At 37.1% G+C, this 16,677-nt stretch overlaps 1 protein-coding gene across 3 annotated transcripts in view; it reads right to left on the reverse strand.

The window, feature by feature from the left end:
* Window positions 1–16,677, reverse strand: part of LOC117411329 (tyrosine-protein phosphatase non-receptor type 14-like) — a 113,065-nt gene that overhangs the window by 77,088 nt on the left and 19,300 nt on the right. For all 3 annotated transcript variants that reach the window (XM_059025321.1, XM_059025320.1, XM_034018677.3), the window contains exon 2: window positions 1,845–2,174. In XM_059025321.1, coding sequence (XP_058881304.1) covers window positions 1,845–2,018 — 174 coding nt within the window. In that variant the 5' untranslated portion in view covers window positions 2,019–2,174. The remainder of the gene's footprint in view (window positions 1–1,844; window positions 2,175–16,677) is intronic.

The raw sequence follows: 16,677 nt of genomic DNA on the forward strand, positions 1-16,677 counted from the left end.
GATAGACTACTTGCTGGTTGGAAAACATAAAAATCAGGTTTGTAGTCTATGAAAACGGCAGGCTTCGGTGTTCTTGAGTGGGCTGTACATCAAGAAGAGGTAGATATCTTGGAGGATGTTCCTCCCAGAAGAGTGAGAAGACCCCACAGATTTTACCCTCTGGATTACTCTGATGATGGGATACGTAGCAGGCATCCACTTAACAGCAGCACAATTATGCACCCCTGCGGAGAACTAGAACATGAACTGAAAAGTTAAACTGCTAGAAACAAGGCTGTTCCCGTATTAATGAAAGCTACAAACTCACTGCATGACTTGGATTCTGATGTGAGTGAGTTCAGGTAGTACTTAGCTTTACATATTTTCCATAGCATTCCATCTACCGATAGATGGAGGCAGCTCAAGTCATTTGAAAGTAAATTATATTTTATTACAAGTCCCACAACACATATGGGTGTTTTTTAGTTATACTGAAAAACACATTCGCGTCAAATAGGATTGTATTCTGTAGGTCTAGTTAGATCAAGTTGTATTTTAGTAACTACTACATTGCAAGCAACCTGTAGCGTTTTGTAATCCAATTTCACTATGAAACCGAGCAGTATTGCATGACAGGCAGGATTTTTCAATCCAGCTGTATTTATTTATTTATTTTTTGAAAAAGCTTTTTGTATGGTAAGGTGTACTGCATGATAAACAGATTTTAGATCTATTATTATTGTATGTATTGTATTTTAATTAATTGTGCCGGTATTTACAAACTGAGGGAATACAGTAACAAATAAAAACATATTTTTTTTCAACGTTTAACAAAGAATAATATTTTAATGTAACTGATCAGTGCTGCCTTTCTGTGCCATTTGTCATTCAAACTAAAGTTTTAAACTTCTAAGAAAAATAACCGAAACTTGCTGATGCGCCAGACCCTTCTATACTGTATATTCCTTGTAAATAATATGTGACGATTTGTGTTTTGACTGCAGCTGTGTTTGGACCTTTTTACAAGTTCAAACTACTGGAAGTAACACAACTAAAGGCTGAAGGCTGACCCACCGTCTGAATACCCCACTCTGCGCACCCGGAACAGAGCAGTCTACAGAGGTGGGGGGGTGGGGGGGTGGGGGGGTGGAGCCACATTTATTTATCACATTGCGGACACATGGTAAATTTTACAACATGGTGTCAGTAACCAGACCTGCTTCGGAAGCCGTCATGACAACCATACGCAAACTGCCTATCATTTCATTTAAAATAGCTCATCCTGTCTGCATGGCTAATGCCAGTCGGTTTAATTCTATAGTGCCTGGAAGTACATAACCAGTACCATTTTTAAATCGCAGAAATAGTACATGTAAATCACTGTTTTTCAAAAGTACAGAGATACAAACATTCAAAATACTGCACAGGCCCCCGGTGTAATGTCTAAAGCAATACACCTTTATATAAGGGGGCTATTTTCAAAGCTTTTCAGCAAATGACACGTGCAAATTACTTAAAACAATTACTTAAAACAAAACTGGCCATAACAGATAATTAATAACCAACTGTGACATAATGAAAGCAGCAAATAAAATTGTACTCAATTTACAACCCAAAACACTGAGAAGTGGAGCTTTTGCAAACAAAATTCCTTTGATTGATTTACTTTAATTAGGTCTCACAGAACCACTTATTATATGCTCCCCCCATAAGGTTGGGAAACACTGATGTAAATAATATCAAAAAGGTTTCTTGGTAAGAACTGATTTCTTGTAGCCTAACAGCGAATGGAAGTAATTGTAAAATGTTAGCACAAAAACAGTGAGTAATCTGGAAAATAAGAAGTACAGAAACAGGCTCCTTACCTCCCGCAGCTCAAGTCTCTGAGCGACAGCCTCCAAACACTCCTGGCCGGTGCTCTCCACTGACAGTGTGCACTCGATGACATTGCTGTCCAGTAGGCGGATGCGGGTCACAAAGCAGTTCTTGCTCAAGACGTTATAGCGCCTGGTGCGACGGAGTTTGATCCGGAAGGGCATGGCTGAGGGGCCTTCGAAACAGATCCACCCTCGCCACGTGTGCCTCTTCGCTTTAGGAAGTCTTTTCCTGGTCTTGAAGGACAGTCCCCCAGCCAAAGAACACTACAGGTGAAAATGACTGTCCCATGCCCAAAGACATTAATAGATACAGGCTTCCTAGAAAGAAAAAGAAAAAAAAAAAAAATTATATACATCATCTATATATATACACACACACACACACACACACACACACACACACACACACACACACACATATAAATTTTAGCCCTTTTGAAAAAATTCAGTCCAAAATGACCTGGTTAATTCCCATTCCTGTAATGTTATTTATTACACTTGATTTATCAGCAGCTTTAGATCCCTGGTCCTGTACCACCAGTTGTTTCTTTGGCTGCTGTGAACCAGGGTGCAGCTAAATATCACATAAAGAGGTTGTACCACAATTTTATGCCAATTCTATGCCAATTTGAAACAAAATGCTATGTATAAAGATATTCATGCACCACAATTATAGACGTTATTAAACTGACAAAATCAGGTGACCCAAGTTGCCACTGCAAGTGGCCTGTTAGGATTGAACAGGCAGGATTTCATGTGTTTTGTGCTGCGTTTGCCTCTCCTTCACTATGTTTAAGCATGTTAAAATAGCCTTCTATAGGAACTGTATTTCAGCAGCTTTTGTTTAGATATATTTCTGGGCTTAATGTGAAGTTTTGTTCCCTAAATTTCATGCTTGTAAACTGCCTATGGTAGATGTACAAACTATCTAAATGTTTCAAGTTTATAAATACTAACCCAATAACAGTCAGTCAGGCACACACTTCCCTACTAATTCCCTACCAATAGAAATTAACTGTGGATTCATTAAATAATATCTAACATTTCACAAGTTATTTCCTTTCACCCAGCACCTATTTTTCATCCAAACAGAAAAGGCAGTTCAGACTCACTGCTTGACTTTCCAGACCATTTATGAAGTTTTAAAATCACCAGCTAGTCCTGCTTTCACAAATCAGATCTAAAAATATGTTATTTCTTTCTCCATCACATGTGGTGTAGTTATCACCAACCACACATGCAGGACCCCTCCCCAGAATGTGGTCCACTTGAGCTAGAATGACCCCTTAATAATAGATAGACTGGTGACACAAAAACAAACGATATTCAACGGTTCTTGCTGGGTTTAAAAAACATTACTGATAAAGTATAGTAATTGGTCTTCTATTCTACAGCTTCAAAAACACATTCCTAGATTTCAAAAGGACAGAGATGTTTACACATTTGGGAGCTGCTGGTTCTTGTAGCCGAATACCTTGGATATTGTCCCAGATTCCTTTGTGCTAAACAAACAAAGAACACCTGACAAAAATATGCATGCATGGTGTTTTTGTTTCTCTACTCAGTTTTGTTTTATGCTAGATCTGTGGAATAGGTGATATAAATATCATGGCTGACAGCCTAGCCTTGATGGAAGAATCTCTAAACTAGAAAAAGAGTGACTGGTGACAGTCAGCAATGTAACATTAAGTTTTTTCCCCACCCAAAGTGAAATGACAAATCCACCCCACATTACACCAGTCTTACTTGAGCTCTTGACATTAAATTTAACAAATAACTATATCATGTATAGGGAGGATAGGTAGGCTAAATGAATGATATATCCGATTTTCCACCACAAATGAGGGAAGGCCCGGTAATTAACTCCTGGTTGAGTCCCAAGTTAGTTAAACCGGTCTCTCACGAGTGGAGGAAATTCTTCCTGATCACAAAGACAATGGATTCTGTTTTTGAAGCAAACCACTTTTGTTTTTGTGCAGAGTAGAAATGCCTGAAAAATACTTAAAATGCTAAAAATATTATTCTGAATTCTCATTTAAAGTTCACAAGGGTGGTGCCAGTGTTGTCTTAAACAGGGCAGAATACATCTCAGAAAAAGACTGAGACAGAGCTTATTCTGGGAAGATACCAAGACAGCATTATCAAATCCCTCCCATAAAATGTTCAACAAATTCTACAAGACTTTCATATCTGGAACACCTGTGCTATCTGCTATCCAAAAATCGACAAACCTGGAAATGTCACCCCATTGTACCTGGTAATGGTACCCTCACTGAAAAATGTTCAGGGCCTGTGGAGCCTGTTCTAAAGCCTCTTGTGAAAAGAGCAATGGTTTTCTGAAGAAAAAAAGCTTTTCTGAAACAAATACTAGCAGTCATTATAGATGTAAAAACCAACATCCTGGACCAAGATTAAATATCAGCCTGCTTCCAGCTTTACATTAATCAGCTGCATCCTCAAACAGAAATTTTAACAACAAACATTACCTGTACATTATGGTGACAGCTAGGGGGACTAAAAAGTCACCCAATATGCAAACCTCATCATGGACAATTTGGAGCTACTTAAGCAGTAAACGTAGATACAGTACAACTATGACCATCAAGAACACGTAGGTCAGTAACATCTCCCGCCACGCCTAAGTTAAAAAATAGAACCTTCAGTACGAGTACAAAAAACATTGATGGCCACGACATATAGCAACAGAATTAAATGTTTAATTGCAATTTCATAAGCGATTCTCCCAGGAAAATATGCTGATTGATTGCAGATGCCTCCACAATCCACAAATACAATCAGGGATAAACAGTAAATGGATAGATACTTCACTACATTTAACTTTCATCTAAATATAACTTAGTGTTAGAAAATCAAACACAAGAAACCAAACCAAGCTACACAACAACATGTACAACCTGCCTCAATATGCAATAAAGGGATCGTTCATTTGCAAATCGACTGTACATGATAATCCAGTGCATGAAATGTCCAGATGCGGTCTACATAGGCAAAACCAAACACCACCTTCAAAACCCAATGAATTTACACAGAATTAAAGCTTATATATTTATTTGTCCAATAAAAGTATGCATTTCAAAATGATTTCTTAACATTCTGAAATCTGTGTGAACAGTAGGGCTGTATTTAACTACACAAACGATTGCAAACATTTGTCCAAATGTGTTTGCCACACTATCTTGTCTCCAGTCATTTTGCAGCCAACAACAACAAAACAATTGTTTGGGAACGTCTGCAAACGTTTGCCTAGTTGAACGCTGCCAAGGTTCAATACTGCCAGTCACAAGATAATTTAAACAACACCATACAGGTATTTAGTCTAGATGTCAATCATAAAAATACCAGGAGTAGTTTAGGGTTTTTTTTTTGTTGTTGTTGTTTTTTTTACCATTTTCCTTCATTTTTTTACCATTTTGCTTCATTTCTGCTATTAGTGAAAAAAGAACATTTTTATTTATTTATTTATTTATTTATTTATTTAATTAATTTTACAAAGTAACCCATGGAAACAGCAGGTTCACACAGTCAATTGTTCACACAGTGACAAAACAAAAGCCATTAAAAAACTGCACTGAATAAAACACTCTTCAACATTATCCACTGTAAACAAAAAGCCAACACTATTAGAAAAGCAATAACATTTTCATGATACTCATTTCTAAGGTTACTTACAATGGACTAATTTTTCAAGATAGGACTTTGTTAGTTTTCTATAGTTACTCAGGTAACAATAGCTTCTAATCAAAAGTGTAATACATGTATTTGTGAGCAGATAAAATGAAGCAACGTTTCCACAAATTGTTAGTTCAAAACCACCGAATAAGAATGTCCATTTGCTAGATTGCTATCTGCACCTTCCACATCTATAAAATATTGATGGTTTTAATACCTAAACAGCTATGTCCCCTCTTCTGAATGCAACATATATTTAATTTTACAACAGCATTTGCACCCAAGTGCAGTATTTTTGATAATTAATTACAGTACAGGGCGCATCAAGTAGAAGACATTCAGAGTGGATAAAATCCAAGACAAAGTCGAGGACACAATGTGTACCGGCCACAGAAATTTCCCACGACAGTTGAGGAGAACTGAAGGCGAGGGGCGTCCTGCAAACCCACAACCAAGCCAATTGTCTCTTGTACCCAGGAGCTCGAGAGCAGACATCGGCAAGCTACTGCCCTTGGAAGACAAAGGGCAGCCTTGCAAGTGTCTGCTGGAGCTCACTGGATGCCAGACCAGTGTGTTCCGCCGAAGAACAGCAAGGGGAAACAGTCCCTGACAATTTTGCCTCCCTGACCAACAGGAGTGCCAGAGCTAATGCAACACTCCCTGTGGATTCCCCAACAAAGAACAGCAACTTTGCACAGCCAGGGTACAATCTTGTGCTGCCCTTACACCTTTTGATATGCTTTGAGTCAAGAAGTATCCATTATAAAATCATCAGGAAGCTTGGCAAGATTGTTTGTTATTTTGTTCTGTATTGTTTTAAATCACAAAACTAAGGTTATTCCTTCCAACCTTACCAGCATTAATCAAGATCCTTTAATTCCCTCCAATTACCGCAATGCCCTTGGATAACAAGTGATGAAAACAAAGCTTGAGTTGTGTGTAATCACAACCAGGCACTACATTGTGTCATCTTTCACATAACAAAGAAAGAAAAGTTCAAGTCATGCACAAAACAATAGCCCATCATACTTTTGTACCCAAAGGTGTCAAATGTTGCACAAGCCAGCTGGAAAAGCACTATAGTATTTGAAAACACATGCTGTCTTTCACTGAGAATCACTGGTTGCTCTTCACAGCTAACCACCGCCATCACCATCACATACTGTATGACATCTGCATGAATCCAGACTACATTTCAGTGGCTGGGCATTTATCAAGTCATTCATCTCACACCAATTGAGATTTTTTGGGTGGCCGATTCATAGATGTTTACAGTGACTCCCTCATGGAAAATGCAGTTTGGCCAGAAGATTGAAAGCAGAGAACCTGTTGCTGAGGTAGTTTTGATGTTGGAAGCATGCGTTTCTCTTGGATTTACCTGATTTTCACTGGCCGTGGAGGGCTCTGAAGGGGTTTCTTTATCAAGTACACACTATAGAATTGTGGAGATGTGTTGCTCTTTGACAGTTTGACAGCTCACACTCTATTAATGAGTGTGTGTTTCCCGTATCACACAGCAGTTGACATGGGTTAATATCAACTGGATGAGCCCAATGAAAAAATTGCTCTCTAGTTATAGATAGCTAGATAGATATTACGGCTAATTAATATATAATAAATGTGTATTTTTTTTATGAGAGAGAGAGAGAGAGAGAGAGAGAGAGAGAGAGAGAGAGAGAGAGAGAGAGAGAGAGAGAGAGAGAGAGAGAGAGAGAGAGAGAGAGAGAGAGAGAGAGGAGAGAGAGAGAGAGAGAGAGAGAGAGAGAGAGAGAGAGAGAGAATATGCTGGTAGATGCTGGTTATTAGCAACCTTGATAAAGACAACTTTCGGTTATTAACAACATTTTCCCAGGAACCAATCCCGTCCCATAGACTTTAATGTTAATGGAATTCTGATATTAGCAACTGCACGCTGCTTATTGACAACTTTATTACTAGTTGCCAGTACTACAGAGCGCACTTGCATGATTTATGTGCATGCTTCATGCAGCTTTTATAACACACCGAGCCGTGTTGTTTGTACAGGTTGTACAGGTTACAGCGGTTAGCAAACTACAGTTGCGCCGACACACTGCAGACCGAACAACTCATTTGGCCACTATCGTTATTACACTACAGCCTTTGGTAAATCTTCAGCCAGTTTGCCTGAAAATCTATCTATTCTTGACATCACTTATTTGTGATGTTGTATCACCAAGTCTGTATTTTTTCATGGCGAGTATGGATTTCACGATTTCCATGAATTAGAACCAGTGCTGTGTAATAATAATATCCAATTCTCAGTGAAAATCTCAATTTCAGAAAGTATACTACTGGTAGCATTTAAAAATGCACTGATTAAATTATTTTTAAACCATTTTATTTTTACAATGGAAAAGTGACCTATATTTTATTTTGTAAACAAATAATTTATATATATACAGATGTGCTCAAATTTGTTGGTACCCCTCCACAAAAAACGAAGAATGCACCATTCTCTGAAATAACTTGAAACTGACAAAAGTAATTGGCATCCACCATTGTTTATTCCATATTTAGTAGAAATCAGACTTTGCTTTTGATTTTTTATTCAACATAATATTGTAAATAAGAAAACAAATGAAAATGGCATGGACAAAAATGATGGGACCGCTAATATTTTGTTGTACAACCTTTAGAGGCAATCACTGCAATCAAACGTTTTCTGTAGCTCTCAGTGAGACTTCTGCACCCACTCTTCTTGAGAAAACTGCTCCAGCTGTCTCAGGTTTGATGGGTGCCTTCTCCAGACTGCAAGTTTCAGCTCTTTCCATAGATGTTCGATAGGATTCAGATCAGGACTCATAGAAGGCCACTTCAGAACAGTCCAATGTTTTGTTCTTATCCATTCTTGGGTGCTTTTAGCTGTGTGTTTTGGGTCATTATCCTGTTGGAGGACCCATGACCTGCGACTGAGACAGAGCTTTCTGACACTAGGCAGTACGTTTCGCTCCAGAATGCCTTGATAGTCTTGAGATTTCATTGTGCCCTGCACAGATTCAAGGCATCCTGTGCCAGGCGCAGCAAAGCAGCCCCAAAACATAACCGAGCCTCCTCCACGTTTCACTGTAGGTATGGTGTTCTTTTCTTTGAAAGCTTCATTTTTTCATCTGTGAACATAGAGCTGATGTGACTTGCCAAAAAACTCCAGTTTTGACTCATCTGTCCAAAGGACATTCTGAAAGAAGGATTGTGGCTTGTCAATATGCATTTTAGCAAATTCCAGTCTGGCTTTTTTATGTTTTTCTGTCAAAAGTGGAGTCCTCCTGGGTCTTCTTCCATGGAGCCCACTTTCGCTCAAAAAGCGACGGATGGTGCGATCAGAAACTGACGTACCTTCACCTTGGAGTTCAGCTTGTATCTCTTTGGCAGTTATCCTTGGTTCTTTTTCTACCATTCGCACTATCCTTCTGTTCACTCTGGGGTCAATTTTCCTCTTGCAGCCACGCCCAAGGAGGTTGGCTACAGTTCCATGGACCTTAAACTTCTTAATAATATTTGCAACTGTTGTCACAGGAACATCAAGCTGCTTGGAGATGGTCTTGTAGCCTTTACCTTTACCATGCTTGTCTATTATTTTCTTTCTGATCTCCTCAGACAACTCTCTCCTTTGCTTTCTCTGGTCCATGTTCAGTGTGGTGCACACAACAGCACAGTGACTACTTTTCTCCATTTAAATAGGCTGAATGACTGATTACAAGATTGGAGACATGTGTCATACTAATTAAATAAACTAATTAGTTTGAAATATCACTATAATCCAATTATTTATTATCTTTTGTAAGGGGTACCAACAAATGTGTCCAGGCCATTTTAGAATATCTTTGTAGAATAAGCAATAATTCATCTCTTTTCACAGCTTCTTTGCTTTATTCTATGACATACCAAAGGCATGCAAGCATACATGATAATATAGCTTTTAATTTCATCACTTTTCAGGAGGAATGAAGCATTATTTCAATGAGCTGTAAGGGTACCAACAAATTTGAGCACGTCTGTATATATATTGGCAAAGTCATAAATGAGCACTATATAAATTATAGGAGGTTGGCGTGCAGAATCTCCAGTCTGGAATAATTTATATAGTGTTGTTTGTAGTATATGGGATTTTGGGTGTAATTTGGGCTATCCACCACTAGTGGCCAGTAGGCTAGAACAGTGGTGAGCAAAGTGTGGGGTACGCCGGAGAGTCAGTAAGGGGGGCGCAACTATGATGACTAAAGAGGCATTCTTTAAAAATGTACTATTATTTTTAAAAGGATAGAAATTAGTCCAAGTTATTATCTTTCAAATGAGTCGTTGACGATCACTCTGGGGCTTGCAGAACCGTTGAATTGTGTTTGAAGTGGTGAGTGTCAGTGAAACTGCAGTGAACATATTTGAACAGTGTTTTTCACGGATTTAATGTAAATTGTGTACTTTTCCCTAGATTTAACCAAAAAAAGTTCAGATTTAGCTTAATACAGAAATGTTAACAAGCACATTCTAGTATGCAGAGGAGGTGGAATTATATTAAGTAAATTGCGATTAAAACCAAGATTAACTGAGATTCATTTTTAATCTCAAGATTAATTGCAATTTTTTTTTTTTTTTTTTTTTTTTAATCGCTTGACAGCCCTAATATATACTGTGGTAACGTGACTGGCGTTCAAGGCTGGCCAGCGGAAGAAATAGCAAACACCCACAGACAGTATCGGAGTTAAGCGCCTTGGTACGCTTTTAATTACACAAAACACAGGAACAAAATAATAGTTTGAACAAAACACTACAGCACCCAAGTACAGCTATTATTACGGTACTTTTCTCTTACTCTGTTTCATACTCCTTCCCTGCTTTTTCACTCTCCTACACAACCCACACCAAACATTCATTCCTTTGTCCTTTCACAGGGCATGACCAGAGGTAATTGGCAACCAATCATTCCATTACCACCTGGCCACATTCAACACTTTTCCAATCACTCAATTAAATAATTAAACACAATTTCCATTACCAGACACCCACACACACGTGCAGCCATGTGCAGAGCCTCTGCTCTACACACATCCTCCCCCTACTCTGTCACAATATATACACACACTATATCTCCTAGGGAGTTGTTGTACTGCCACCCCACTTTTCTCAGCAGTATTTTTGCCAACTTTTATAAGTTTATAGTTCTACAGTTGTAAAAGCATGTACAGATACAAGCTAGGCAAAAGCATGGTAAAGCAATACAAGAACAGTAAAAGCATGGATAAAGAATGGGAAGTTGTAAAATTATTGTGCAAATTCACCATGGTAAACGTTTTCTCAGAAGGGTAAATGCTAAAAAGTTAAAGCAATGCCAATTCTATATAAAAACTGGCAGAATACTTCTGGACGATTTATTTAAAGCCCACATAAATACTGTATATACATTTGCACTTGTAATTTTGTGGTATGGAAAATACATGGGGTAACAGAGGAAAATATGTTGTTTTTCATCTTTATTTTCCAATCCGACTACTTTTAGTGCGAAATGCTTCCAGATTTTTTTCGTCGTCTTCTCTCTAATTTCATTGGCGAACATCCAAAATTGTACTCGGCAGATGTTTCTCTTTGCGGCCTATAAGGCTGATTGTAACAGATGACAATATGAGACTGCTCACAGGATTTTCTGTGTACATTAATTGAACAATATAATAACAATAAACATATAATAGTTCTCTTTAAACCATGTAATGGCACCCTCTACTGTTGTTCAAACAACCAAATCTGCACTTCCTCACAATTTATTTTTATTTTGTCTCAATAATACATGTATCACATTAAAATGGATACTTTATGTTCCTAATATTTATTACATTTGTTCTTTAATGTACTGTTGTGTTTTCTCCATCATTCTAAACTAAGTCTCAGAGAAAAACAAATTCAACATTAAAATTCATAATAGTACTGTTGCTTGCGTCCAACTGTAGCACAATCGTGCCCATGATCAAGTGACGATGGATTGGTTTTTGCACTGAACAGAAAGAGTTAAGGGCAATGCACACTGGATGTGAACGACACGGATACAGTGCGAGTACATAAAAAAACAAAAAACGACAACTGTAGCAAGTCATGAAAAGAAAAGACTGTACACACCATACACTAAAACAAAGGAAATTTAACAGTGAATGTTTATATGTGATCTGGTTTAATGTATAAATTATTCAAAAAGAATACACTTTTTTGGTAAATACTAAGAATTTGTTTAATATAAATACACCTTTTATTGATTTTCATTTTTAATAAAATCTCAGTTATTGTGTGAATGTGATTATTATTATTGTTGAACATTACATTATTAAAACAAAGTAGCGTCATTTTACAGAAATAGGAAACCAATGTGTAGTGCTCCCCCATCACTTTGATTAAAATTAAGGTGAAATACCAATTTCCAATTGTTCTGCTATTTCTTGCCATGTGCAGTCCTTCTTTGTATTGTCTTTATAACCACTGACACTGGCATCATATTTTTCGACTTTAATAATTAAATTATCATTGATGTCCATTTTTTAAATTCTGTGGTAATCTATGCGTGAGCGAGACAGCAGCCACTACCTTTGACCTTATTTCTGATTTGTCCATTGCAATGCAAACACCTCATAGCACATACAGAAATAAAACAAATGTACTTCTATATTCGCTCGCTTCAAAAGCGGTGTGCATTACTCCATTTAAATCAATAGTTTTAATTATTTTAAACATATAGTGTGTGTTCTGTTAAAATAAAAATAAAAATTGTGAAGCGAGCCTATAGCGTTAGCGCATTGTTTATTAACGTGAAAAGTAAAGAACAAAAAGTAGAGTAATAAAACGTTTGGATCCTAGCTGTGCTCGAAAGCACAGAAGGTCTACTCTAAATCTAATCTAATCTAAATCATTGGGGTGAGTTTGAAATGTTCTCTAAAAATGCATTCAGAATTTTAAAGTGATTTACTTTTTTTATGCAAGTCTTTTTCTACATTGCAAAATATTATTATTATTATTTATTTCTTAGCAGACGCCCTTATCCAGGGCGACTTACAATTGTTACAAGATATCACATTATTTTTACATACAATTACCCATTTATAGAGTTTTTTTTTTTTACTGGAGCAATCTAGGTAAAGTACCTTGCTCAAGGGTACACAGCAGTGTCCCCCACCCGGGATTGAACCCACAACCCTCTGGTCAAGAGTCCAGAGCCCTAACCACTACTCCACACTGCTGTTACTATTGTTATTATTGCTGCAAAATGTTGCAAAAAGGGTGTTTCATTAAATGCTCTGTTATTTGTATGGTGACATAAACAAACTAGCAGTGAAAGTAATGGAATGCCCAAGCTTCAACCTCAGCCCTGGGCCCCCACCAGACTAACTTCAGCCCGGAATACAGTATTAGTGCATTTTACCTTTTGCCTGCTTGTTGAAAGAAAGTCTCTGTTCTTGTAGTGCACACACCCTCTGTTAATGTAAAATATTCTGCTTACTCACTGTCCTACCTATCTATTTAAATTTAGTATAGCAAATAAAGTAAAAAAAAAAGGGGAGAAAGTGTTTGCTGTCAGCGGCTATACAGCACTTAAATCCTAGTAAAAAAAAAAAAAAAGAGTTAGCTATACTTTTATTCTTTTGACAACAGAACTGGCAGAAGGAACAGGTGGTGTTGTCCATCAAATCAACAGTATGAAGGTCACTCTTGACATCAGGACTTAAGAAAGGGGAACAAGACTAAAAGGTTAAAATTTGCACAAGAACACAGAAATTGGACTATGGAACAATGTTCAAAGGTGCTTTGGACTATTGATGGATGGACATCGACACCTGTGCCTTCTGCTAGTTCTGTTGTCAATTCAAAGCTTCTTTCTATTCCTTAAGAATATTATCTTATTGCTCATCCTTGTTAGACAGCTTTTTGGGTCTTCCAGTCCTGGGTTTGTCAATTACAGATGATGTTTCTCTGTACTTCGGATGCCCACACCTTACCTTGTGATGCAAGATATTTCACTCAATGTTTTTCCTTCTTTATGCAAGTCAAGGTTGTTCTAATAGTAGAAAACACTAGTGGAGGCTTTGAGTAAACTGAGTAAGAGTAGAAAAATGCAACATGTATAGACTTTTGCACAGCAGTATATTATATATATATATATATATAGATACACACACACACACACACACACACACACACACACACACACACACACACACACACATTCACAACAGGGCTCTTGATTTTCCATTCTGGGAATGACCAATTCCATTTTTTCCCCGTTTTTCAAAATTACCAATTCCGTTGTTTTTCCGTTTTTACCAATTTATTAAGAATTAACAATATGATTTTAACATAAATAACATTTTTACATAAACAATCTATTGAATTCCTTTTGTTTTAAATTATGTAAGTCCCTGGGATACTGTAGTTTTCAGGAAAAAAAAAAAAACTTTCTTAAAGCAGTCCACTAGAAACAATATACTGTAGGTCAGTCAACAAATAAAGGCGTTTTGAAAAAACAGCTTATTGTTGGCATTACAATATACAGACTAGTCGAAAACGCATCATTACAAAAATATACAATTTTCATAAAATTACAAATTAAATACAATGTTCAGGACACTTCTCTCCCATCTGTAGTTTCATCTGCAACAATGCAAACTGGTTTATGCTGTGCTTGCTGTAAAACTGCTTGCATGTCTCGTATACCCTGGACAGTAGAGGTGCCTTAGTTAGAGCAGGGCTCTTCAACTCGTTTTTTAAATTTAAGGGGGCCAGATTGGAAAAAAATTAGGAGTAGGTGGGCCAGAATATTTTACTCTGCTCATTTTTAAGCAATAAATAATATTATATAACTTCATGTTCATATATTGAACAAGACTTACACATTTGACCATATAAATAGTACTTTAATAATAGAACAGTGTGATAATTTAACATCATTACAAAAATTATCATTACAAACATTTTAAAATGTATGTGACATATTAATAGAATAACTGTTAAGTGGTCAGCGCTTCCACTTTTGAGCTTCTAACTACTGTGCCCTCTGGATACGTATTTCCAAAAGCTCCTTGTTTGGTTTCAAAATGCCTTTTCATATTGTATTTCTTAAGTACTGAGACACATTCATTGCACAATAAACACACTGGCTTTGCGTTTGGTACAGTTGATAAAATAAATAAGTATTTATTGGTCCACTCATTGTTCAATCTACAATTGTCACCATTTTCTGTTCTTACCAGCCAGAGTAGAGAGCGCCATGTTATAGCAACACGAGTAAAAAATAAAATAAAAATCACTCTGAGTACGTAGTATTATTAAGGAGTTAATGATAAATTAGAAATAATAAAAGTTAAACCTAAAGGTTTCACCTCAACCACCGTGCCATTCCCTTGTGTTGAGTGGGCGACGGAGTAACGGATTTGCGATAATAACTAAATAAATGAACACATAAATTCAATTCAGTTTTTTTTTAAATAAGGGGGTTGACGATCGTTTTTTTCAGCGACTTTTCATTTTTCTGTATACAGTCACCACTCACATATCCGCCCCTATAAAATTTTGACTTCAGTGACGGTTAAACGCGTGTGACGCATATCATTTCATTTTGGCCCATTCCAACCCTTGTCTGTTTTTCAGGGAACACAAAAATGATACAATATCAAAAACACATATCTGAAAAGACTGCGTTTTAAAGTAGGCTTCCATTTAGATGTACTGTATTGGTTTTGTTGGTACAGAACTATATTTTCAACAGTAGTAGTATTTTAATTCAGAACGTTATGATAATGAAAATATCATTTGCCAAAACAGATGACGAGTGACCCATGCACAGAACTGCATACAACGTAAAAGGTAATATATATATATATATATATATATATATATATATATATATATATATTATAGGGGATTGATTTTATTCTTACTACAAGGGCGGTAAAACGCGACTGACGTGTATTTGGGTAACGGATATCCGAGTGCTGACTGTATACAACTGCAAAATTATTCCACAGAATAGAACTTACAAAACAGCTAGTTGCTTTTTTAAACAAGTCGACCATCAGTGTAACACCCACAAAACCACCTGTTTTCTCATTATCCAATGATCCAAATAAACACACAAAAACATTTTATACAAGCGTCATCGCTGGGCTTCTGGGTATTGTAGTTTTCAAAGCAATCCATTATTTTTTATAGGAGAATAATAGCGATAAAAGACTGCGCAGTTTTCTTTATTTTTTTATTTTTATTTATATGTTTATTTTTTAAAAGGTGCAGTTGGAAAGCAGAATTACATTCCCAAAATGCCAATTCTGTTCCCAATGCCTAATTCCGCGATTCCGTCCGTGATTCCGCGATTGTGAAAAATCAGCAGCCCTATATATATATATATACAGTACTGTGCAAAAGTTTTAGGCAGGTGTGAAAAAATGCTGTAAAGTAAGAATGCTTTCAAAAATAGACATGTTAATAGATTATATTTATCAATTAACTAAATGCAAAGTGAGTGAACAGAAGAAAAATCTAAATCAAATCCATATTTGGTGTGACCACCCTTTGCCTTCAAAACAGCATCAATTCTTCTAGGTACACTTGCACAAAGTCAGGGATTTTGTAGGCATATAGTCAGGTGTATGATTAAACAATTATACCAAACAGGTGCTAATGATCATCAATTCAATATGTAGGTTGAAACACAATCATTAACTGAAACAGAAACAGCTGTGTAGGAGGAATAAAACTGGGTGAGGAACAGCCAAACTCAGCTAACAAGGTGAGGTTGCTGAAGACAGTTTACTGTCAAAAGTCATACACCATGGCAAGACTGAGCACAGCAACAAGACACAAGGTAGTTATACTGCATCAGCAAGGTCTCTCCCAGGCAGAAATTTCAAGGCAGACAGGGGTTTCCAGATGTGCTGTCCAAGCTCTTTTGAAGAAGCACAAAGAAACGGGCAACGTTGAGGACCGTAGACGCAGTGGTCGGCCAAGGAAACTTACTGCAGCAGATGAAAGACACATCATGCTTACTTCCCTTCGCAATCGGAAGATGTCCAGCAGTGCCATCAGCTCAGAATTGGCAGAAAACAGTGGGATCCTGGTACACCCATTTACTGTCCGGAGAAGTCTG

Source organism: Acipenser ruthenus, chromosome 6 (assembly GCF_902713425.1).
Source record: "Acipenser ruthenus chromosome 6, fAciRut3.2 maternal haplotype, whole genome shotgun sequence".
In the NCBI taxonomy this organism is placed as follows: domain Eukaryota; kingdom Metazoa; phylum Chordata; class Actinopteri; order Acipenseriformes; family Acipenseridae; genus Acipenser; species Acipenser ruthenus.